Source organism: Oncorhynchus masou, chromosome 17 (genome assembly GCF_036934945.1).
Source record: "Oncorhynchus masou masou isolate Uvic2021 chromosome 17, UVic_Omas_1.1, whole genome shotgun sequence".
Classification (NCBI taxonomy): Eukaryota; Metazoa; Chordata; class Actinopteri; order Salmoniformes; family Salmonidae; genus Oncorhynchus; species Oncorhynchus masou.
The window spans coordinates 36252520-36279724 of NC_088228.1; the positions used below are offsets into that span (position 1 = coordinate 36252520).

At 37.1% G+C, this 27205-nt stretch overlaps 1 protein-coding gene across 1 annotated transcript in view; it reads right to left on the reverse strand.

Moving 5' to 3' along the window:
• The window catches only part of LOC135558267 (dynein axonemal heavy chain 11-like), a 108612-nt gene that overhangs the window by 28534 nt on the left and 52873 nt on the right, over positions 1-27205 (reverse strand). The window contains 1 exon segment of the mRNA XM_064991985.1: positions 499-526. Within this exon segment, the coding sequence (XP_064848057.1) occupies positions 499-526 (28 nt within the window).

The following is a 27205-nucleotide window of genomic DNA, read 5'->3' on the forward strand; positions in this document are numbered from 1 at the left end:
TAAAACTCGTTTTTCAACCACTCCACAAATATCTTGTTAACAAACTATAGTTTTGGCAAGTCGGTTAGGACATCTACTTTGTGAGTGACAAGTCATTTTTTCAACAATTGTCAACAGACAGATTATTTATTTCACTTATAATTCTCAGTATCACAATTCCAGTGGGTCAGAAGTTTACATACACTAAGTTGACTGTGCCTTCCCGAAAATTATGTCCTGGCTTTAGAAACTTCTGATAGGCTAATTGACATCATCTGGGTCAATTGGAGGTGTACCTGAGGATGTATTTCAAGGCTTACCTTCAAACTCAGTGCCTCTTTGCTTGACATCATGGGAAAATCAAAATAAACCAGCCAAGACCTCAGAAAAATAATTGTAGGCCTCCACAAGTCTGGTTCATCCTTGGGAGCAATTTACAAATGACTGAAGGTACCACTTTCATCTGTACAAACAACAGTACACAAGTATAAACACCATGGGACAACGCAGCCGTCATACCGCTAAGGAAGGAGACGTTTTCTGTCTCCTAGAGATGAACGTACTAAATGCAAATCAATCCCAGAACAACAGCAAAGGACCTTGTGAAGATGTTGGAGGAAACAGGTACAAAAGTATCTATAATAATAATATAATATATCCCATTTAGCAGACGCTTTTGTCCAAAGCGACTTACAAGTCGGCTGGGGCCACTACTTTTACATATGGGTGGCCCCAGCGGGAATCGAACCCACGACGCTTGGCGTTGCAAGCGCCATGCTCTACCGACTGAGCCACACAGGACAGTTAAACAAGTCCTATATCGACATAACCTGAAAGGCCGCTCAGCAAGGAAGAAGCCACTGCTCCAAAACCGCCATAAAAAACCAAGACTACGGTTTGCAACTACACATGGGGACAAAGATTGTAGTTTTTGGAGAAATGTCCTCTTGTCTGATGAAACAAAAATATAACTGTTTGGCCATAATGACCATCGTTATGTTTGGAGGAAAAAGGGGGAGGCTTGCAAGCCGAAGAACACCATCCCAATCGTGAAGCACTGGGGTGGCAGCATCATGTTGTGGGGGTGTTTTGCTGCAGGAGGGACTGGTGCACTTCACAAAATAGATGGAGGAAAGAAAGGAAACCATGAGGAAAGAAAATGATGTGGATATATTGAATCCACATCTCAAGACATCAGTCAGGAAGTTAAAGCTTGGTCGCAAATGGGTCTTCCAAATGGACAATGACCACAAGCATACTTCCAAAGTTGTGGCAAAATGATTTAAGGACAACAAAATCAAGGTATTGGACTGGCCATCACAAAGCCCTGACCTCAATCCTATAGAACATTTGTGGGCAGAACTGAAAAAGCATGTGCAAGCAAGGAGGCCTACAAACCTGACTCAGTTACACCAGCTCTGTCAGGAGTAACTTATTGTGGGAAGCTTGTGGAAGGCTACCCAAAACGTTTGACCCAAGTTAAACAATTTAAATGCAATGCTACCAAATATTAATTGAGTGTATGTAAACCTCTGACCCACTGGGAATGTGATGAAAGAAATAAAAGCTGAAATAAATCATTCTCTCTACTATTATTCTAGTATTATTCTCTCTACTATTATTTCACATTCTTAAAATAAAGTGGTGCTCCTAACTGACCTAAGATAGGGAATTTTTACTAGGATTAAATGTCAGGAATTGTGAAAAAATGATATTATTTTTTTCTTTTGGTTAAGGTGCATGTAAACTTCTGACTTCAAATGTTCGTGTTCAGTTTGTGTGTGTGCATCTATACAGAGTATGGTGTATTAGAGTATGTGTGGTGTATACAGTATGGTTTATTAGAGTGTGTATGGTGTATACAGTATGGTGTATTAGTGTGTGTGTGGTGTATGGAGTATGTTGTTTAAGTGTGTGTGTGTGGTGTATACAGTATGGTATATTAGTATGTGTGTGTGTGTGTGTGTGTGTGTGTGTGTGTGTGTGTGTGTGTGTGTGTGTGTGTGTGTGTGTGTGTGTGTGTGTGTGTGTGTGTGTGTGTGTGTGTGTGGTGTATAGTGCATATGGCATTGTGTATTTTGTGTGTGTAGGGTGTATACAGTGTTGTGTATTAGTGTGTGTGGAGTGTATACAGTATTGTGTATTAGTGTGTGTGGAGTATATACAGTAGTGTGTATTAGTGTGTGTGGGGTGTATACAGTATTGTGTATTAGTGTGTGTGGAGTGTATACAGTATTGTGTATTAGTGTGTGTGGGGTGTATACAGAATTGTGTATTAGTGTGTGTGGAGTGTATACAGTATTGTGTATTATTGTGTGTGGAGTGTATACAGCATTGTGTATTTGTGTGTGTGGGGTGTATACAGCATTGTGTATTAGTGTGTGTGGAGTGTATAGTGTGTGTGGGGTGTAGTATTGTGTATTAGTGTGTGTGGAGTGTATACAGTATTGTGTATTAGTGTGTGTGTGAGTGTATACAGTATTGTGTATTAGTGTGTTTGTGGTGTGTGTATACAGCATTGTGTATTAGTGTGTGTGGGGTGTATACAGTATTGTGTATTAGTGTGTGTGGAGTGTATACAGCTTTGTGTATTAGTGTGTGGAGTGTATACAGCATTGTGTATTAGTGTGTATGGGGTGTATACAGTATTGTGTATTAGTGTGTGTGGAGTGTATACAGCTTTGTGTATTAGTGTGTGGGGTGTATACAGCATTGTGTTTTAGTGTGTGTGGGGTGTATACAGTTTTGTGTATTAGTGTGGGTGTGTATACAGTATTGTGTATTAGTGTGTGTGGGTGTATACAGCATTGTGTATTAGTGTGTGTGGAGTGTATACAGCATTGTGTATTAGTGTGTGTAGGGTGTACATATTGTGTGTCATTCAGCTTTGTGTATTTGTGTGGGGGTGTATACAGCATTGTGTTTTAGTGTGTATTAGTGTGTATTAGTGGGGTGTATACAGCATTGTGTATTAGTGTATTGTGTATTAGTGTGTGGAGTGTATACAGTATTGTGTATTACTGTGTGTGGGGGGTGTATACAGTATTGTGTATTAGTGTGTGTGGAGTGTATACTTTGTGTGTGTGTGTGTATACAGCATTGTGTTTTATGTGTATATAGTGTATTACTGTGTGGGGTGTATACAGTATTGTGTATTAGTGTAGTGTGTGTGAGTGTATACAACATTGTGTATTACTGTGTTTTGGGTGTATACAGTATTGTGTATTAGTGTGTGTGGGGTGTATACAGAATTGTGTATTAGTGTGTGTGGAGTGTATACAGTATTGTGTATTAGTGTGTGTGGAGTGTATTACAGTGTGGGGTGTATACATTGTGTATTAGTGTGTGTGGAGTGTATACAGTATTGTGTATTAGTGTGTGTGGGGTGTATACAGCATTGTGTATTAGTGTGTGTGGAGTGTATACAGTATTGTGTATTAGTGTGTGTGGAGTGTATACAGTATTGTGTATTAGTGTGTGGAGTGTATACAGCATTGTGTATTAGTGTGTGTAGGGTGTATACAGTATTGTGTGTCAGTGTGTGTGGAGTGTATACAGCTTTGTGTATTTGTGTGTGGGGTGTATACAGCATTGTGTTTTAGTGTGTGTAGGGTGTATACAGTATTGTGTATTAGTGTGTGTAGGGTGTATGCAGCATTGTGTATTTCGTGTGTGTAGGGTGTATACAGTATTGTGTATTAGTGTGTGGAGTGTATACAGTATTGTGTATTAGTGTGTGTGGGGTGTATACAGCATTGTGTATTAGTGTGTATGGGGTGTATACAGTATTGTGTATTAGTGTGTGTGGAGTGTATACAGCTTTGTGTATTAGTGTGTGGGGTGTATACAGCATTGTGTTTTAGTGTGTGTGGGGTGTATACAGTTTTGTGTATTACTGTGTGGGGTGTATACAGTATTGTGTATTAGTGTGTGTGAAGTGTATAGAACATTGTGTATTAGTGTGTGTAGTGTATACAGCATTGTGTATTCGTGTGTGTGGGGTGTATACAGCATTGTGTATTAGTGTGTGTGGTGTGTATACAGCATTGTGTATTAGTGTGTGTGGAGTGTATACAGTATTGTGTATTACTGTGTGTGGGGTGTATACAGTATTGTGTATTACTGTGTGGGGTGTATACCGTATTGTGTAATAGTGTGTGTGGAGTGTATACAGTATTGTGTATTAGTGTGTGTGGGAGTGTATACAGTATTGTGTATTACTGTGTTTTGGGTGTATACAGTATTGTGTATTACTGTGTGTGGGGTGTATACAGAATTGTGTATTAGTGTGTGTGGAGTGTATACAGTATTGTGTATTAGTGTGTGTGGAGTGTATACAGCATTGTGTATTAGTGTGTGTGGGGTGTATACAGTATTGTGTATTAGTGTGTGGGGTGTATACAGTATTGTGTATTAGTGTGTGGGTGTATACAGCATTGTGTATTAGTGTGTGTAGGGTGTATACAGTATTGTGTGTCAGTGTGTGTGGAGTATACAGCTTTGTGTATTTGTGTGTGGGGTGTATACAGCATTGTGTTTTAGTGTGTGTAGGGTGTATACAGTATTGTGTATTAGTGTGTGTAGGGTGTATGCAGCATTGTGTATTGTGTGTGTAGGGTGTATACAGTATTGTGTATTAGTGTGTGGAGTGTATACAGTATTGTGTATTAGTGTGTGTGGGGTGTATACAGCATTGTGTATTAGTGTGTGTGGGGTGTATACAGTATTGTGTATTAGTGTGTGTGGAGTGTATACAGCTTTGTGTATTAGTGTGTGGAGTGTATACAGCATTGTGTATTAGTGTGTGTGGGGTGTATACAGTTTTGTGTATTACTGTGTGGGGTGTATACAGTATTGTGTATTAGTGTGTGTGATGTATACAACATTGTGTATTAGTGTGTGTAGTGTATACAGCATTGTGTATTCGTGTGTGGGGTGTATACAGCATTGTGTATTAGTGTGTGTGGTGTGTATACAGCATTGTGTATTAGTGTGTGTGGAGTGTATACAGTATTGTGTATTTGTGTGTGTGGGGTGTATACAGCATTGTGTATTAGTGTGTGGGGTGTATACAGTATTGTGTATTAGTGTGTGTGGAGTGTATACAGTATTGTGTATTAGTGTGTGGAGTGTATACAGCATTGTGTATTAGTGTGTGTAGGGTGTATACAGTATTGTGTGTCAGTGTGTGTGGAGTGTATACAGCTTTGTGTATTTGTGTGTGGGGTGTATACAGCATTGTGTTTTAGTGTGTGTAGGGTGTATACAGTATTGTGTATTAGTGTGTGTAGGGTGTATGCAGCATTGTGTATTTCGTGTGTGTAGGGTGTATACAGTATTGTGTATTAGTGTGTGGAGTGTATACAGTATTGTGTATTAGTGTGTGTGGGGTGTATACAGCATTGTGTATTAGTGTGTATGGGGTGTATACAGTATTGTGTATTAGTGTGTGTGGAGTGTATACAGCTTTGTGTATTAGTGTGTGGGGTGTATACAGCATTGTGTTTTAGTGTGTGTGGGGTGTATACAGTTTTGTGTATTACTGTGTGGGGTGTATACAGTATTATGTATTAGTGTGTGTGAAGTGTATAGAACATTGTGTATTAGTGTGTGTAGTGTATACAGCATTGTGTATTCGTGTGTGTGGGGTGTATACAGCATTGTGTATTAGTGTGTGTGGTGTGTATACAGCATTGTGTATTAGTGTGTGTGGAGTGTATACAGTATTGTGTATTACTGTGTGTGGGGTGTATACAGTATTGTGTATTACTGTGTGGGGTGTATACAGTATTGTGTAATAGTGTGTGTGGAGTGTATACAGTATTGTGTATTAGTGTGTGTGGAGTGTATACAGTATTGTGTATTACTGTGTTTCGGGTGTATACAATTTTGTGTATTACTGTGTGCGTTGTATACAGTATTGTGTATTAGTGTGTGTGGGGTGTATACAGCATTGTGTATTACTGTGTGGGGTGTATACAGCATTGTGTATTAGTGTGTGTGGGGTGTATACAGCATTGTGTATTAGTGTGTGTGGAGTGTATACAGTATTGTGTATTAGTGTGTGTGGAGTGTATACAGGATTGTGTATTTGTGTGTGTGGGGTTTATACAGCATTTTGTATTTGTGTGTTTGGGGTGTATACAGTATTGTGTATTAGTGTGTGTATTGTATGCAGTATTGTGTATTACTGTGCAGGGTGTATACAGCATTGTGTATTTGTGTGTGTGGGGTGTATACAGCATTGTGTATTAGTGTGTGTGGAGTGTATACAGTATTGTGTATTAGTGTGTGTGGGGTGTATACAATATTGTTTATTAGTGTGTGTGGGGTGTATACAGCATTGTGTATTAGTGTGTGTGGGGTGTATACAGCATTGTGAGTCAGTGTGTGTTGGGTGTATACAGTATTGTGTATTAGTGTGTGGGGTGTATACAGTATTGTGTATTAGTGTGTTGGGTGTTGTCACGCCTTGGTCTCAGTATTTTGTGTTTTCGTTAATTAGTTGGTCAGGCCAGGGTGTGACATGGGTTTATGTTGTTGTATTTCATAGTGGGGTTTTTGTAGTATTTGGGATTGCGGCTGAGTAGGGGTGTTGTGTAGGCTTGGCTGCCTGTGGCGGTTCCCAATCAGAGTCAGGTGATTCTCGTCGTCTCTGATTGGGAACCGTATTTAGGTAGCCAGGGTTTCACTTTGTATTTCGTGGGTGATTGTTCCTGTCTCTGTCTTAGTGTTCACAAGACAGGCTGTATAGGTTTTTTCACGTTCCGTTTGTTGTTTTGTATTTATAAGTTATTTCGTGTATCGTCATTTGTTCCATTAAAAACATGAGTAACCAACACGCTGCATTTTGGTCCGACTCTCTTTCGACAAACGAAGAACGTCGTGACAGGTGTATACAGTATTGTGTATTAGTGTGTGTGGAGTGTATACAGTATTGCGTATTAATGTGTGTGGGGTGTATACAGCATTGTGTATTAGTGTGTGTGGAGTGTATACAGGCTTGTGTATTTGTGTGTGTGGGGTTTATACAGCATTTTGTATTTGTGTGTTTGGGGTGTATACAGTATTGTGTATTAGTGTGTGTAGTGTATGCAGTATTGTGTATTACTGTGCAGGGTGTATACAGCATTGTGTATTTGTGTGTGTGGGGTGTATACAGCATTGTGTATTAGTGTGTGTGGAGTGTATACAGTATTGTGTATTACTGTGCGGGGTGTATACAGCATTGTGTATTTGTGTGTGTGGGGTGTATACAGCATTGTGTATTAGTGTGTGTGGAGTGTATACAGTATTGTGTATTACTGTGTGTGGGGTGTATACAGTATTGTGTATTACTGTGTGGGGTGTATACAGTATTGTGTAAAGTGTGTGTGGAGTGTATACAGTATTGTGTATTAGTGTGTGTGTGGAGTGTATACAGTATTGTGTCTTACTGTGTGGGGTGTATACAACATTGTATATTAGTGTGTGTGGGGTGTATACAATATTGTGTTTTACTGTGTGGGGTGTATACAGTATTGTGTATTAGTGTGTGTGGAGTGTATACAGTATTGTGTATTAGTGTGTGTGGAGTGTATACAGTATTGTGTATTAGTGTGTGTGGGTGTATATATAGTATTGTATTGTGCATTAGTGTGTGTGGGGGGGTGTATACATTATTGTGTGTGGGGTGTATACAGCATTGTGTATTAATGTGTGTGGGGTGTATACAGCATTGTGTATCAGTGTGTTGTGAGTGTATACAGTATTGTGTATTAGTGTGTGTGAAGTGTATACAGTATTGTGTATTAGTGTGTGTGGGGTGTATACAGCATTGTGTATTTGTGTGTGTGGGGTGTAAACAGCATTGTGTATTAGTGTGTGGGGTGTATACAGCATTGTGTATTAGTGTGTGTAGGGTGTATACAGCATTGTGTATTAGTGTGTGTGGAGTGTATACAGTATTGTGTATTACTGTGTGTGGGGTGTATACAGTATTGTGTATTACTGTGTGTGGTGTATACAGTATTGTGTAAAGTGTGTGTGGAGTGTATACAGTATTGTGTATTAGTGTGTGTGTGGAGTGTATACAGTATTGTGTCTTACTGTGTGGGGTGTATACAACATTGTGTATTAGTGTGTGTAGTGTATACAGCATTGTGTATTCGTGTGTGTGGGGTGTATACAGCATTGTGTATTGTGTATTAGTGTGTATTAGTGTGTGTGGAGTGTATACAGTATTGTGTATTAGTGTGTGTGGAGTGTATACAGTATTGTGTATTAGTGTGTGTGGAGTGTATACAGTATTGTGTATTAGTGTGTGTGGAGTGTATACAGTATTGTGTATTAGTGTGTGTGGAGTGTATACACTATTGTGTATTAGTGTGTGTGGGGTGTATACAGTACTGTGTATTAGTGTGTGTGGGGTGTATACAGTATTGTGTATTAGTGTGTGTGGGTGTATTCATTATTGTGTATTAGTGTGTGTGGGGTGTATACAACATTGTGTATTAGTGTGTGTGGGGTGTATACAGTATTGTGTATTAGTGTGTGTGGGTTGTATACAGCATTGTGTATTAGTGTGTGTGGAGTGTATACAGCATTGTGTATTAGTGTGTGTGGGTGTATACACTATTGTGTATTAGTGTGTGTAGTGTATATAGTTTTGTGTATTACTGTGTGGGGTGTATACACCATTGTGTATTACTGTGTGGGGTGTATACAGCATTGTGTATTACTGTGTGTAGTGTATATAGTTTTGTGTATTACTGTGTGGGGTGTATACACCATTGTGTATTACTGTGTGGGGTGTATACAGCATTGTGTATTACTGTGTGGGGTGTATACAGCATTGTGTATTACTGTGTGGGGTGTATACAGCATTGTGTATTACTGTGTGGGGTGTATACAGCATTGTGTATTACTGTGTCTGGGGGTGTATACAGCATTGTGTATTACTGTGTGGGGTGTATACAGTATATTGTATTACTGTGTGGGGTGTATACAGCATTGTGTATTACTGTGTGGGGTGTATACAGCATTGTGTATTAGTGTGTGTGGGGTGTATACAGTATTTTGTATTACTGTGTGGGGTGTATACAGCATTGTGTATTAGTGTGTGTGGGGTGTATACAGCATTGTGTATTAGTGTGTGTAGTGTATATAGTATTGTGTATTACTGTGTGGGGTGTATACAGCATTGTGTATTACTGTGTGGGGTGTATACAGTTGTTGTATTACTGTGTGGGGTGTATACAGTATTTGTATTACTGTGCGTGGAGTGTATACAGCATTGTGTATTACTGTGTGGGGGTGTATACAGCATTGTGTATTAGTGTGTGGGGTGTATACAGTATATTGTATTACTGTGTGGGGGTGTATACAGCATTGTGTATTACTGTGTGGGGTGTATACAGCATTGTGTATTACTGTGTGGGGTGTATACAGTATATTGTATTACTGTGTGGGGTGTATACAGCATTGTGTATTAGTGTGTGGGGTGTATACAGTATATTGTATTACTGTGCGTGGAGTGTATACAGCATATTGTATTACTGTGTGGGGTGTATACAGCATTGTGTATTACTGTGTGGGGTGTATACAGTATATTGTATTACTGTGTGGGGGTGTATACAGCATTGTGTATTACTGTGTGGGGTGTATACAGTATATTGTATTACTGTGTGGGGTGTATACAGCATTGTGTATTAGTCTGTGTGGGTTGTATACAGCATTGTGTATTAGTGTGTGGAGTGTATACAGCATTGTGTATTACTGTGTGGGGTGTATACAGCATATTGTATTACTGTGTGGGGTGTATACAGCATTGTGTATTACTGTGTGGGGTGTATACAGCATTGTGTATTAGTGTGTGTGGGGTGTATACAGTATTGTGTATTAGTCTGTGTGGGTTGTATACAGCATTGTGTATTAGTGTGTGGGGTGTATACAGTATATTGTATTACTGTGCGTGGAGTGTATACAGCATTGTGTATTAGTGTGTGTGGGGTGTATACAGCATTGTGTATTAGTGTGTGTAGTGTATATAGTATTGTGTATTACTGTGTGGGGTGTATACGGCATTGTGTATTACTGTGTGGGTTGTATACAGTATATTGTATTACTGTGTGGGGTGTATACAGTATATTGTATTACTGTGCGTGGAGTGTATATAGTATTGTGTATTACTGTGTGTGGGGTGTATACAGCATTGTGTATTAGTGTGTGGGGTGTATACAGTATATTGTATTACTGTGTGTGGGTGTATACAGCATTGTGTATTACTGTGTGGGGTGTATACAGCATTGTGTATTACTGTGTGGGGTGTATACAGCATATTGTATTACTGTGTGGGGTGTATACAGCATTGTGTATTACTGTGTGGGGTGTATACAGTATTGTGTATTACTGTGTGGGGTGTATACAGCATTGTGTATTACTGTGTGGGGTGTATACAGTATATTGTATTACTGTGTGGGGTGTATAAAGTATTGTGTATTAGTCTGTGTGGGTTGTATACAGCATTGTGTATTACTGTGGAGTGCATATAGTATTGTGTATTACTGTGTGTGGAGTGTATACAGTATTGTGTATTAGTGTGTGGAGTGTATACAGTATATTGTATTACTGTGCGTGGAGTGTATACAGTATATTGTATCACTGTGCGTGGAGTGTATACAGTATATTGTATTACTCTGTGGGGTGTATACAGTATATTGTATTACTGTGTGGAGTTTATATAGTATTGTGTATTACTGTGTGCGTGGAGTGTATACAGTATTGTGGATTAGTGTGTGGAGTGTATACAGTATATTGTATTACTGTGTGTGGGTGTATATAGTATTGTGTATTAGTGTGTGGGGTGTATACAGTATATTGTATTACTGTGTGGGTATACAGTATATTGTATTACTGTGTGGAGTGCATATAGTATTGTGTATTACTGTGTGTGGGTGTATACAGTATTGTGTATTAGTGTGTGGGGTGTATACAGTATATTGTATTACTGTGCGTGGAGTGTATACAGTATATTGTATTACTGTGTGGAGTGTATACAGTATATTGTATTACTCTGTGGGGTGTATACAGTTTATATAGTATTGTGTATTACTGTGCGTGGAGTGTATACAGTATTGTGGATTAGTGTGTGGAGTGTATACAGTATATTGTATTACTGTGGAGTGTATACAGTATTGTGTATTACTGTGTGGGGTGTATACAGTATATTGTATTACTGTGTGGAGTGTATACAGTATATTGTATTACTGTGTGGAGTGTATATAGTATTGTGTATTACTGTGCGTGGAGTGTATACAGTATATTGTATTACTGTGCGTGGAGTGTATACAGTATATTGTATTACTGTGTAGTTATATAGTATTGTGTGTGGGTGTAAACAGTATATTGTATTACTGTTTGTGGGGTGTATATAGTATTGTGTATTACTCTGTGGAGTGTATACAGTATATTGTATTACTGTGCGTGGGTGTATATAGTATTGTGTATTACTGTGCGTGGAGTGTATACAGTATATTGTATTACTGTGTGGAGTGTATATAGTAGTGTGTATTACTGTGCGTGGAGTGTATACAGTATATTGTATTACTGTGTGGAGTGTGTACAGCATTGTGTATTACTGTGCGTGGAGTGTATACAGTATATTGTATTACAGCATGTGTGTGCGTGGAGTGTATACAGTATATTGTATTACTGTGTGGAGTGTGTACAGCATTGTGTATTACTGTGCGTGGAGTGTATACAGTATATTGTATTACTGTGTGGGTGTATACAGTATATTGTATTACTGTGTGTGAAGTGTATATAGTATTGTGTATTACTCTGTGGGGTGTATACAGTATATTGTATTACTGTGCGTGGAGTGTATATAGTATTGTGTATTACTGTGTGGAGTGTATATAGTATTGTGTATTACTCTGTGGAGTGTATACAGCATTGTGTATTACTGTGTGGAGTGTATACAGTATATTGTATTAGTGTGTGTGGGGTGTATATAGTATATTGTATTACTCTGTGGAGTGTATATAGTATATTGTATTACTGTGCGTGGAGTGTATACAGCATTGTGTATTACTGTGTGGAGTGTATATAGTATATTGTATTACTGTGCGTGGAGTGTATACAGCATTGTGTATTACTGTGTGGGGTGTATACAGCATTTTGTATTACTGTGTGGGTGTATACAGCATTGTGTATTAGTGTGTGTGAGGTGTATACAGTATTGTGTATTAGTCTGTGTGGTTGTATACAGCATTGTGTATTAGTGTGTGTAGTGTATATAGTATTTTGCATTACTGTGTGGGGTGTATACAGCATTGTGTATTACTGTGTGGGGTGTATACAGCATTGTGTATTACTGTGTGGGGTGTATACAGCATTGTGTATTACTGTGTGGGTGTATACAGCATTGTGTATTAGTGTGTGGGGTGTATACAGTATTTGTATTAGTCTGTGTGGGTTGTATACAGCATTGTGTATTACTGTGTGTGGGGTGTATACAGCATTGTGTATTAGTGTGTGTAGTGTATATAGTATTGTGTATTACTGTGTGGGGTGTATACAGCATTGTGTATTACTGTGTGGGGTGTATACAGTATATTGTATTACTGTGTGGGGTGTATACAGTATATTGTATTACTGTGCGTGGAGTGTATATAGTATTGTGTATTACTGTGTGTGGGGTGTATACAGCATTGTGTATTAGTGTGTGGGGTGTATACATTATATTGTATTACTGTGTGTGGGGTGTATACAGCATTGTGTATTACTGTGTGGGGTGTATACAGCATTGTGTATTACTGTGTGGGGTGTATACAGTATATTGTATTACTGTGTGGGGTGTATACAGCATTGTGTATTACTGTGTGGGGTGTATACAGTATATTGTATTACTGTGTGGAGTGTATACAGCATATTGTATTACTGTGTGGGGTGTATATAGCATTGTGTATTACTGTGTGGGGTGTATACAGCATTGTGTATTACTGTGTGGGGTGTATACAGTATATTGTATTACTGTGTGGAGTGTATACAGCATATTGTATTACTGTGTGGGGTGTATACAGCATTGTGTATTACTGTGTGGGTTGTATACAGCATTGTGTATTAGTGTGTGGAGTGTATACAGCATTGTGTATTACTGTGTGGGGTGTATACAGTATATTGTATTACTGTGCGTGGAGTGTGAACAGTATATTGTATTACTGTGCGTGGAGTGTATACAGTATATTGTATTACTGTGTGGGGTGTATACAGTATATTGTATTACTGTGCGTGGAGTGTATACAGTACATTGTATTACTGTGTGGGGTGTATACAGCATTGTGTATTAGTGTGTGTGTTTATACAGTATATTGTATTACTGTGTGGGGTGTATACAGTATATTGTATTACTGTGCGTGGAGTGTATACAGTATATTGTATTACTGTGCGTGGAGTGTATACAGTATATTGTATTACTGTGTGGGGTGTATACAGTATATTGTATTACTGTGCGTGGAGTGTATACAGTATATTGTATTACTGTGTGGGTGTATACAGTATATTGTATTACTGTGCGTGGAGTGTATACAGCATTGTGTATTACTGTGTGGGGTGTAGTTGTATATTATTGTGCGGAGTGTATACAGTATATTGTATTACCGTGCGGGGTGTATACAGTATATTGTATTACTGTGTGGGGTGTATACAGTATATTGTATTACTGTGCGTGGAGTGTATATAGTATTGTGTATTACTGTGTGGAGTGTATATAGTATTGTGTATTACTGTGCGTGGAGTGTATACAGTATTGTGTATTAGTGTGTGGAGTGTATACAGTATATTGTATTACTGTGCGTGGAGTGTATACAGTATATTGTATTACTGTGTGGAGTGTGTATATTGTATTACTCTGTGGGGTGTATACAGTATATTGTATTACTGTGTGGAGTGTATATAGTATTGTGTATTACTGTGCGTGGAGTGTATACAGTATTGTGTATTAGTGTGTGGAGTGTATACAGTATATTGTATTACTGTGCGTGGAGTGTATACAGTATATTGTATTACTGTGCGTGGAGGGTATACAGTATTGTGTATTAGTGTGTGGGTGTATACAGTATATTGTATTACTGTGCGTGGAGTGTATAAAGTATATTGTATTACTCTGTGGGGTGTATACAGTATATTGTATTACTGTGTGGAGTGTATATAGTATTGTGTATTACTGTGCGTGGAGTGTATACAGTATTGTGTATTAGTGTGTGGAGTGTATACAGTATATTGTATTACTGTGCGTGGAGTGTATATAGTATTGTGTATTAGTGTGTGGGGTGTATACAGTATATTGTATTACTGTGTGGAGTGTATACAGTATATTGTATTACTGTGTGGAGTGTATATAGTATTGTGTATTACTCTGGAGTGTATACAGTATATTGTATTACTGTGCGTGGAGTGTAAACAGTATTGTGTATTACTCTGTGGGGTGTATATAGTATTGTGTATTACTGTGTGGAGTGTATACAGTATATTGTATTACTGTGCGTGGAGTGTATATAGTATTGTGTATTACTGTGTGTGGAGTGTATATAGTATTGTGTATTACTCTGTGGAGTGTATACAGTATATTGTATTACTGTGTGGGGTGTATATAGTATTGTGTATTACTGTGTGTGGAGTGTATACAGTATATTGTATTACTGTGTGGAGTGTATACAGTATATTGTATTACTGTGTGGAGTGTATATAGTATTGTGTATTACTGTGTGGGGTGTATACAGTATATTGTATTACTGTGTGTGGGTGTATATAGTATTGTGTATTACTCTGTGGAGTGTATACAGTATATTGTATTACTGTGCGTGGAGTGTATATAGTATTGTGTATTACTGTGCGTGGAGTGTATACAGTATATTGTATTACTGTGTGGAGTGTATATAGTAGTGTGTATTACTGTGCGTGGAGTGTATACAGTATTGTGTATTACTGTGTGTGGAGTGTATACAGTATATTGTATTACTGTGTGGAGTGTATACAGTATATTGTATTACTGTGCGTGGAGTGTATACAGTATATTGTATTACTGTGTGGAGTGTGTACAGCATTGTGTATTACTGTGTGGGAGTGTATACAGTATATTGTATTACTGTGTGGAGTGTACAGCATTGTGTATTACTGTGCGTGGAGTGTATACAGTATATTGTATTACTGTGTGGAGTGTATACAGTATATTGTATTACTGTGTGTGAAGTGTATATAGTATTGTGTATTACTCTGTGGGGTGTATACAGTATATTGTATTACTGTGTGTGGGGTGTATACAGCATTGTGTATTACTGTGTGGGGTGTATACAGCATTGTGTATTACTGTGTGGGGTGTATACAGTATATTGTATTACTGTGTGGGGTGTATACAGCATTGTGTATTACTGTGTGGGGTGTATACAGTATATTGTATTACTGTGCGTGGAGTGTATACAGCATATTGTATTACTGTGTGGGGTGTATACAGCATTGTGTATTACTGTGTGGGGTGTATACAGTATATTGTATTACTGTGTGGGGTGTATACAGCATTGTGTATTACTGTGTGGGGTGTATACAGTATATTGTATTACTGTGTGGGGTGTATAAAGTATTGTGTATAGTCTGTGTGGGTTGTATACAGCATTGTGTATTACTGCGTGGAGTGTATATAGTATTGTGTATTACTGTGCGTGGAGTGTATACAGTATTGTGTATTAGTGTGTGGAGTGTATACAGTATATTGTATTACTGTGTGGAGTGTATACAGTATATTGTATTACTGTGCGTGGAGTGTATACAGTATATTGTATTACTCTGTGGGGTGTATACAGTATATTGTATTACTGTGTGGAGTTTATATAGTATTGTGTATTACTGTGCGTGGAGTGTATACAGTATTGTGGATTAGTGTGTGGAGTGTATACAGTATATTGTATTACTGTGGTGGAGTGTATATAGTATTGTGTATTACTGTGTGGGGTGTATACAGTATATTGTATTACTGTGTGGAGTGTATACAGTATATTGTATTACTGTGTGGAGTGTATATAGTATTGTGTATTACTGTGCGTGGAGTGTATACAGTATATTGTATTACTGTGCGTGGAGTGTATACAGTATATTGTATTACTGTGTGGAGTGTATATAGTATTGTGTATTACTGTGTGGGGTGTAAACAGTATATTGTATTACTGTTTGTGGGGTGTATATAGTATTGTGTATTACTCTGTGGAGTGTATACAGTATATTGTATTACTGTGTGTGGAGTGTATATAGTATTGTGTATTACTGTGCGTGGAGTGTATACAGTATATTGTATTACTGTGTGGAGTGTATATAGTAGTGTGTATTACTAGTATACAGTATTGTGTATTACTGTGTGGGGTGTATACAGTATATTGTATTACTGTGTGGAGTGTGTACAGCATTGTGTATTACTGTGCGTGGAGTGTATACAGTATATTGTATTACTGTGTGGAGTGTGTACAGCATTGTGTATTACTGTGCGTGGAGTGTATACAGTATATTGTATTACTGTGTGGAGTGTGTACAGCATTGTGTATTACTGTGCGTGGAGTGTATACAGTATATTGTATTACTGTGTGGAGTGTATACAGTATATTGTATTACTGTGTGTGAAGTGTATATAGTATTGTGTATTACTCTGTGGGGTGTATACAGTATATTGTATTACTGTGCGTGGAGTGTATATAGTATTGTGTATTACTGTGTGGAGTGTATATAGTATTGTGTATTACTCTGTGGAGTGTATACAGCATTGTGTATTACTGTGTGGAGTGTATACAGTATATTGTATTAGTGTGTGTGGGGTGTATATAGTATATTGTATTACTCTGTGGAGTGTATATAGTATATTGTATTACTGTGCGTGGAGTGTATACAGCATTGTGTATTACTGTGTGGAGTGTATATAGTATATTGTATTACTGTGCGTGGAGTGTATACAGCATTGTGTATTACTGTGTGGGGTGTATACAGCATTTTGTATTACTGTGTGGGGTGTATACAGCATTGTGTATTAGTGTGTGTGAGGTGTATACAGTATTGTGTATTAGTCTGTGTGGGTTGTATACAGCATTGTGTATTAGTGTGTGTAGTGTATATAGTATTTTGCATTACTGTGGGGTGTATACAGCATTGTGTATTACTGTGTGGGGTGTATACAGCATTGTGTATTACTGTGTGGGGTGTATACAGCATTGTGTATTACTGTGTGGGGTGTATACAGCATTGTGTATTACTGTGTGTGGGTGTATACAGTATTGTGTATTAGTCTGTGTGGGTTGTATACAGCATTGTGTATTAGTGTGTGTGGGGTGTATACAGCATTGTGTATTAGTGTGTGTAGTGTATATAATATTGTGTATTACTGTGTGGGGTGTATACAGCATTGTGTATTACTGTGTGGGGTGTATACAGTATATTGTATTACTGTGTGGGGTGTATACAGTATATTGTATTACTGTGCGTGGAGTGTATATAGTATTGTGTATTACTGTGTGTGGGGTGTATACAGCATTGTGTATTACTGTGTGGGGTGTATACATTATATTGTATTACTGTGTGTGGGGTGTATACAGCATTGTGTATTACTGTGTGGGGTGTATACAGCATTGTGTATTACTGTGTGGGTGTATACAGTATATTGTATTACTGTGTGGGGTGTATACAGCATTGTGTATTACTGTGTGGGGTGTATACAGTATATTGTATTACTGTGCGTGGAGTGTATACAGCATATTGTATTACTGTGTGGGGTGTATACAGCATTGTGTATTACTGTGTGGGGTGTATACAGTATATTGTATTACTGTGTGGAGTGTATACAGCATATTGTATTACTGTGTGGGGTGTATACAGCATTGTGTATTACTGTGTGGGTTGTATACAGCATTGTGTATTAGTGTGTGGAGTGTATACAGCATTGTGTATTACTGTGTGGGGTGTATACAGTATATTGTATTACTGTGCGTGGAGTGTGAACAGTATATTGTATTACTGTGCGTGGAGTGTATACAGTATATTGTATTACTGTGTGGGGTGTATACAGTATATTGTATTACTGTGCGTGGAGTGTATACAGTACATTGTATTACTGTGTGGGGTGTATACAGCATTGTGTATTAGTGTGTGTAGTTTATACAGTATATTGTATTACTGTGTGGGGTGTATACAGTATATTGTATTACTGTGTGTGGAGTGTATACAGTATATTGTATTACTGTGCGTGGAGTGTATACAGTATATTGTATTACTGTGTGGGGTGTATACAGTATATTGTATTACTGTGCGTGGAGTTATACAGTATATTGTATTACTGTGTGGGGTGTATACAGTATATTGTATTACTGTGCGTGGAGTGTATACAGCATTGTGTATTACTGTGTGGGGTGTATACAGCATTGTGTATTATTGTGCGGAGTGTATACAGTATATTGTATTACCGTGTGGGGTGTATACAGTATATTGTATTACTGTGTGGGGTGTATACAGTATATTGTATTACTGTGTGTGGAGTGTATATAGTATTGTGTATTACCGTGGAGTGTATATAGTATTGTATTACTGTGCGTGGAGTGTATACAGTATTGTGTATTACTGTGTGGAGTGTATACAGTATATTGTATTACTGTGCGTGGAGTGTATACAGTATATTGTATTACTGTGCATGGAGTGTATACAGTATATTGTATTACTCTGTGGGGTGTATACAGTATATTGTATTACTGTGTGGGCGTGTATATAGTATTGTGTATTACTGTGCCGGAGTGTATACAGTATTGTGTATTAGTGTGTGGAGTGTATACAGTATATTGTATTACTGTGTGGAGTGTATACAGTATATTGTATTACTGTGTGGAGTGTATATAGTATTGTGTATTACTGTGCGTGGAGGGTATACAGTATTGTGTATTAGTGTGTGGAGTGTATACAGTATATTGTATTACTGTGCGTGGAGTGTATAAAGTATATTGTATTACTCTGTGGGGTGTATACAGTATATTGTATTACTGTGTGGAGTGTATATAGTATTGTGTATTACTGTGCGTGAGTGTATACAGTATTGTGTATTAGTGTGTGGAGTGTATACAGTATATTGTATTACTGTGCGTGGAGTGTATATAGTATTGTGTATTAGTGTGTGGGTGTATACAGTATATTGTATTACTGTGTGGAGTGTATACAGTATATTGTATTACTGTGTGGAGTGTATATAGTATTGTGTATTACTGCGTGGAGTGTATACAGTATATTGTATTACTGTGCGTGGAGTGTAAACAGTATTGTGTATTACTCTGTGGGGTGTATATAGTATTGTGTATTACTGTGTGGAGTGTATACAGTATATTGTATTACTGTGCGTGGAGTGTATATAGTAGTGTATTACTGTGTGTGGAGTGTATATAGTATTGTGTATTACTCTGTGGAGGTATACAGTATATTGTATTACTGTGTATATAGTATTGTGTATTACTGTGCGTGGAGTGTATACAGTATATTGTATTACTGTGCGTGGAGTGTATACAGTATATTGTATTACTGTGTGGAGTGTATATAGTATTGTGTATTACTGTGTGGGGTGTATACAGTATATTGTATTACTGTGTGTGGGGTGTATATAGTATTGTGTATTACTCTGTGGTGTATACAGTATATTGTATTACTGTGCGTGGAGTGTATATAGTATTGTGTATTACTGTGCGTGGAGTGTATACAGTATATTGTATTACTGTGTGGAGTGTATATAGTAGTGTGTATTACTGTGCGTGGAGTGTATACAGTATTGTGTATTACTGTGTGTGGAGTGTATACAGTATATTGTATTACTGTGTGGAGTGTGTACAGCATTGTGTATTACTGTGCGTGGAGTGTATACAGTATATTGTATTACTGTGTGGAGTGTGTACAGCATTGTGTATTACTGTGCGTGGAGTGTATACAGTATATTGTATTACTGTGTGGAGTGTAACAGCATTGTGTATTACTGTGCGTGGAGTGTATACAGTATATTGTATTACTGTGTGGAGTGTATACAGTATATTGTATTACTGTGTGTGAAGTGTATATAGTATTGTGTATTACTCTGTGGGGTGTATACAGTATATTGTATTACTGTGCGTGGAGTGTATATAGTATTGTGTATTACTGTGTGGAGTGTATATAGTATTGTGTATTACTCTGTGGAGTGTATATAGTATTGTGTATTACTGTGTGGGGTGTATATAGTATTGTGTATTACTCTGTGGAGTGTATATAGTATTGTGTATTACTGTGTGGAGTGTATACAGTATATTGTATTACTCTGTGGAGTGTATACAGCATTGTGTATTACTGTGTGGAGTGTATACAGTATATTGTATTAGTGTGTGGGGTGTATATAGTATATTGTATTACCCTGTGGAGTGTATATAGTATATTGTTTTACTGTGCGTGGAGTGTATACAGCATTGTGTATTACTGTGTGGAGTGTATATAGTATATTGTATTACTGTGCGTGGAGTGTATACAGCATTGTGTATTACTGTGAGGGGTGTATATAGTATTGTGTATTACTGTGTGGAGTGTATACAGTATATTGTATTACTGTGCGTGGAGTGTATACAGTATATTGTATTACTGTGTGTGGAGTGTATACAGTATATTGTATTACTGTGTGGGGTGTATACAGTATATTGTATTACTGTGCGTGGAGTGTATACAGTATATTGTATTACTGTGTGGGGTGTATACAGTATATTGTATTACTGTGCGTGGAGTGTATACAGCATTGTGTATTACTGTGTGGGTGTAACAGCATTGTGTATTATTGTGCGGAGTGTATACAGTATATTGTATTACCGTTGAGGGGTGTATACAGTATATTGTATTACTGTAGGGGTGTATACAGTATATTGTATTACTGTGCGTGAGTGTATATAGTATTGTGTATTACCGCATGGAGTGTATATAGTATTGTGTACCCTGTGCGTGAGTGTATACAGTATTGTGTATTAGTGTGTGGAGTGTATACAGTATATTGTATTACTGTGTGTACCAGTATATTGTATTACTGTGCATGGAGTGTATACAGTATATTGTATTACTCTGTGGGGTGTATACAGTATATTGTATTACTGTGTGGAGTGTATATAGTATTGTGTATTACTGTGCGTGGAGTGTATACAGTATTGTGTATTAGTGTGTGGAGTGTATACAGTATATTGTATTACTGTGCTGTATACAGTATATTGTATTACTGTGTGGAGTGTATATAGTATTGTGTATTGAGGCGTGGAGGGTATACAGTATTGTGTATTAGTGTGTGGAGTGTATACAGTATATTGTATTACTGTGCGTGGAGTGTATAAAGTATATTGTATTACTCTGTGGGGTGTATACAGTATATTGTATTACTGTGTGGAGTGTATATAGTATTGTGTATTAGTGTGTGGGGTGTATACAGTATATTGTATTACTGTGTGGAGTGTATACTGTATATTGTATTACTGTGTGGAGTGTATATAGTATTGTGTATTACTGCGTGGAGTGTATACAGTATATTGTATTACAGTGTAAACAGTATTGTGTATTACTCTGTGGGGAGTATATAGTATTGTGTATTACTGTGTGGAGTGTATACTGTATTACTGTGCGTGGAGTGTATATAGTATTGTGTATTACTGTGTGTGGAGTGTATATAGTATTGTGTATTACTCTGTGGAGTGTATACAGTATATTGTATTACTGTGTGGGGTGTATATAGTATTGTGTATTACTGTGCGTGGAGTGTATACAGTATATTGTATTACTGTGCCAGTATATTGTATTACTGTGTTTATATAGTATTGTGTATTACTGTGTGGGGTGTATACAGTATATTGTATTACTGTGTGTGGGGTGTATATAGTATTGTGTATTACTCTGTGGAGTGTATACAGTATATTGTATTACTGTGCGTGGAGTGTATATAGTATTGTGTATTACTGTGCGTGGAGTGTATACAGTATATTGTATTACTGTGTGGAGTGTATATAGTAGTGTGTATTACTGTGCGTGGAGTGTATACAGTATTGTGTATTACTGTGTGTGGAGTGTATACAGTATATTGTATTACTGTGTGAGTGTGTACAGCATTGTGTATTACTGTGCGTGGAGTGTATACAGTATATTGTATTACTGTGTGGAGTGTGTACAGCATTGTGTATTACTGTGCGTGAGTGTATACAGTATATTGTATTACTGTGTGGAGTGTGTACAGCATTGTGTATTACTGTGCGTGGAGTGTATACAGTATATTGTATTACTGTGTGGAGTGTATACAGTATATTGTATTACTGTGTGTGAAGTGTATATAGTATTGTGTTTACTCTGTGGGGTGTATACAGTATATTGTATTACTGTGCGTGGAGTGTATATAGCTTGCCTGTGTGGAGTGTATATAGTATTGTGTTACTCTGTGGAGTGTATATAGTATTGTGTATTACTGTGTGGGGTGTATATAGTATTGTGTATTACTCTGTTGTATATAGTATTGTGTATTACTGTGGGAGTGTATACAGTATGTATTACTCTGTGGAGTGTATACAGCATTGTGTATTACTGTGTGGAGTGTATACAGTATATTGTATTAGTGTGCTGCGTGTATATAGTATATTGTATTACTCTGTGGAGTGTATATAGTATATTGTATTACTGTGCGTGGAGTGTATACAGCATTGTGTATTACTGTGTGGAGTGTATATAGTATATTGGTGCGTGGAGTGTATACAGCATTGTGTATTACTGTGTGGGGTGTATATAGTATTGTGTATTACTGTGTGGAGTGTATACAGTATATTGTATTACTGTGCGTGGAGTGTATACAGCATTGTGTATTACTCTGTGGGGTGTATATAGTATTGTGTATCACTGTGTGGAGTGTACCTCTGTGGGGTGTATATAGTATTGTGTATTACTGTGTGGAGTGTATATAGTGTATTGTATTACTCTGTGGGGTGTATATAGTATTGTGTATTACTGTGTGTGGGGTGTATACAGTATATTGTATTACTGTGCGTGGAGTGTATATAGTATTGTGTATTACTCTGTGAGGTGTATACAGTATATTGTATTAGTGTGTGGAGTGTATATAGTATTGTGTATTACTGTGCTGGAGTGTATACAGTATATTGTATTACTGTGTGGGGTGTATACAGTATATTGTATTAGTGTGTGGAGTGTATATAGTATTGTGTATTACTGTGCGTGGAGTGTATACAGTATATTGTATTACTGTGTGGGGTGTATACAGTATTGTGTATACCCTGTGGGGTGTATACAGTATATTGTATTACTGTGTGGGTGTATACAGTATATTGTATTACTGTGTGGAGTGTATATAGTATATTGTATTACTCTGTGGGGTGTATATAGTATATTGTATTACTCTGTGGGGTGTATATAGTATATTGTATTACTGTGTGGGGTGTATATAGTATTGTGTATTACTCTGTTGTATATAGTATTGTGTTTACTGTGTGTGGAGTGTATACAGTATATTGTATTACTGTGCGTGGAGTCTATTTTGTATTGTGTATTACTCTGTGGGGTGTATACAGTATATTGTATTAGTGTTGAGTGTATATAGTATTGTGTATTACTGTGCTGCCTGTATACAGTATATTGTATTACTGTGTGGGGTGTATACAGTATATTGTATTAGTGTGTGGAGTGTATATAGTATTGTGTATTACTGTGCGTGGAGTGTATACAGTATATTGTATTACTGTGTGGGGTGTATACAGTATTGTGTATTACTCTGTGGAGGTGTATACAGTATATGCCTGTATTACTGTGTGGAGTGTATACAGTATATTGTATTAGCTGTGTGGGGTGTGTATATTGTATTACCCTGTTGAGTGTGTATGTATATTGTATTACTGGCGTGGAGTGTATACAGCATTGTGTATTACTGTGTGAGTGTATATAGTATATTGTATTACTGTCAGCTGCCTGTATACAGCATTGTGTATTACTGTGTGGGGTGTATATAGTATTGAGTGTGGAGTGTATACAGTATATTGTATTACTGTGCGTGGAGTGTATACAGCATTGTGTATTACTCTGTGGGTGTATATAGTATTGTGTATTACTGTGTGGAGTGTACACAGTATATTGTATTACTCTGTGGGGTGTATATAGTATTGTGTATTACTGTGTGGAGTGTATATAGTGTATTGTATTACTCTGTGGGGTGTATATAGTATTGTGTATTACTGTGTGGGGTGTATACAGTATATTGTATTACCTGGAGTGTATATAGTATTGTGTATTACTCTGTGGGGTGTATACAGTATATTGTATTACTGTGTGGGGTGTATACAGTATATTGTATTAGTGTGTGGAGTGTATATGTGTTACCCTGTTGAGTGTATACAGTATATTGTATTACTGCTGCCTGTATACAGTATTGTGTTTACCCTGTTGAGTGTGTGTGAGGGTATACAGTATATTGTATTACTGTGTGGAGTGTATATAGTATATTGTATTACTCTGTGGGAGTGTATATAGTATATTGTATTACTCTGTGGGGTGTATATAGTATATTGTATTACTGTGTGTTATATAGTATTGTGTATTACTCTGTGGGGTGTATATAGTATTGTGTATTACTGTGTGGCTGTATACAGTATGTATTACCTGGAGTGTATTTTGTATTGTGTATTACTCTGTGGGGTGTATACAGTATATTGTATTAGTGTGTGGAGTGTATATAGTATTGGTATTACTGTGCGTGGAGTGTATACAGTATATTTTATTACTGTGTGGAGTGTATACAGTATATTGTATTACCCTGTGTGGAGTGTATATAGTATTGTGTATTACTGTGCGTGGAGTGTATACAGTATATTGTATTACTGTGTGGGGTGTATACAGTATTGTGTATTACTCTGTGTGTATACCCTGTGTGGAGTGTATACAGTATATTGTATTAGTGGGGGGTGTATCAGTATATTGTATTACTCTGTGGAGTGTATATAGTATATTGTATTACTGTGTGGAGTGTATACCCTTGTGTATTACTGTGTGGAGTGTATATAGTATATTGTATTACTCAGGAGTGTATACAGCATTGTGTATTACTGTGTGGGGTGTATATAGTATTGTGTATTACTGTGTGGAGTGTATACAGTATATTGTATTACTGTGCGTGGAGTGTATACAGCATTGTGTATTACTCTGTGGGGTGTATATAGTATTGTGTGTTACTGTGTGGAGTGTACACAGTATATTGTATTACTCTGTGGGGTGTATATAGTATTGTGTATTACTGTGTGGAGTGTATATAGTGTATTGTATTACTCTGTGGGGTGTATATAGTATTGTGTATTACTGTGTGTGGGGTGTATACAGTATATTGTATTACTGTGCGTGGAGTGTATATAGTATTGTGTATTACTCTGTGGGGTGTATACAGTATATTGTATTACTGTGTGGGGTGTATACAGTTTGTGTATTACTCTGTGGGGTGTATACAGTATATTGTATTACTGTGTGGAGTGTATACAGTATATTGTATTACTGTGTGGAGTGTATATAGTATATTGTATTACTCTGTGGGGTGTATATAGTATATTGTATTACTCTGTGTATATAGTATATTGCATTACTGTGTGGGGTGTATATAGTATTGTGTATTACTCTGTGGAGTGTATATAGTATTGTGTATTACTGTGTGGAGTGTATACAGTATATTGTATTACTCTGTGGAGTGTATACAGCATTGTGTATTACTGTGTGAGTGTATACAGTATATTGTATTAGTGTGTGTGGGGCTGTATATAGTATATTGTATTACTGTGCGTGGAGTGTATACAGTATATTGTATTACTCTGTGGAGTGTATATAGTATATTGTATTACTGCCTGGAGTGTATACAGCATTGTGTATTACTGTGTGGGGTGTATATAGTATTGTGTATTACTGCGTGGAGTGTATATAGTATATTGTATTACTGTGCGTGGGGTGTATACAGCATTGTGTATTACTGTGTGGGGTGTATATAGTATTGTGTATTACTGCGTGGAGTGTATATAGTATATTGTATTACTGTGCGTGGAGTGTATACAGCATTGTGTATTACTGTGTGTGTATATAGTATTGTGTATTACTGTGTGGTGTGTATACAGTATATTGTATTACTGTGCGTGGAGTGTATACAGCATTGTGTATTACTCTGTGGGGTGTATATAGTATTGTGTATTACTGTGTGGAGTGTATACAGTATATTGTATTACTCTGTGGGGTGTATATAGTATTGTGTATTACTGTGTGGAGTGTATATAGTATATTGTATTACTCTGTGGGGTGTATACAGTATTGTGTATTACTGTGTGTGGGGTGTATACAGTATATTGTATTACTGTGCTGGGGTGTATATAGTATTGTGTATTACTCTGTGGGGTGTATACAGTATATTGTATTAGTGTGTGGAGTGTATATAGTATTGTGTATTACTGTGCGTGGAGTGTATACAGTATATTGTATTACTGTGTGGGGTGTATACAGTATATTGTATTAGTGTGTGGAGTGTATATAGTATTGTGTATTACTGCGTGGAGTGTATACAGTATATTGTATTACTGTGTGGGGTGTATACAGTATTGTGTATTACTCTGTGGGGTGTATACAGTATATTGTATTACTGTGTGAGTGTATACAGTATATTGTATTACTGTGTGGAGTGTATATAGTATATTGTATTACTCTGTGGGGTGTATATAGTATATTGTATTACTCTGTGGGGTGTATATAGTATATTGTATTACTGTGTGGGGTGTATATAGTATTGTGTATTACTGTGTGGGGTGTATATAGTATTGTGTATTACTCTGTGGGGTGTATACAGTATTGTGTATTACTGTGCGTGGAGTGTATACAGTATATTGTATTACTGTGTGGGTGTATACAGTATTGTGTATTACTCTGTGGGGTGTATACAGTATATTGTATTACTGTGTGGAGTGTATACAGTATATTGTATTACTGTGTGGAGTGTATATAGTATATTGTATTACTCTGTGGGGTGTATATAGTATATTGTATTACTCTGTGGGGTGTATATAGTATATTGTATTACTGTGTGGGGTGTATATAGTATTGTGTATTACTCTGTGGAGTGTATACAGTATATTGTATTACTGTGTGGGGTGTATACAGTATTGTGTATTACTCTGTG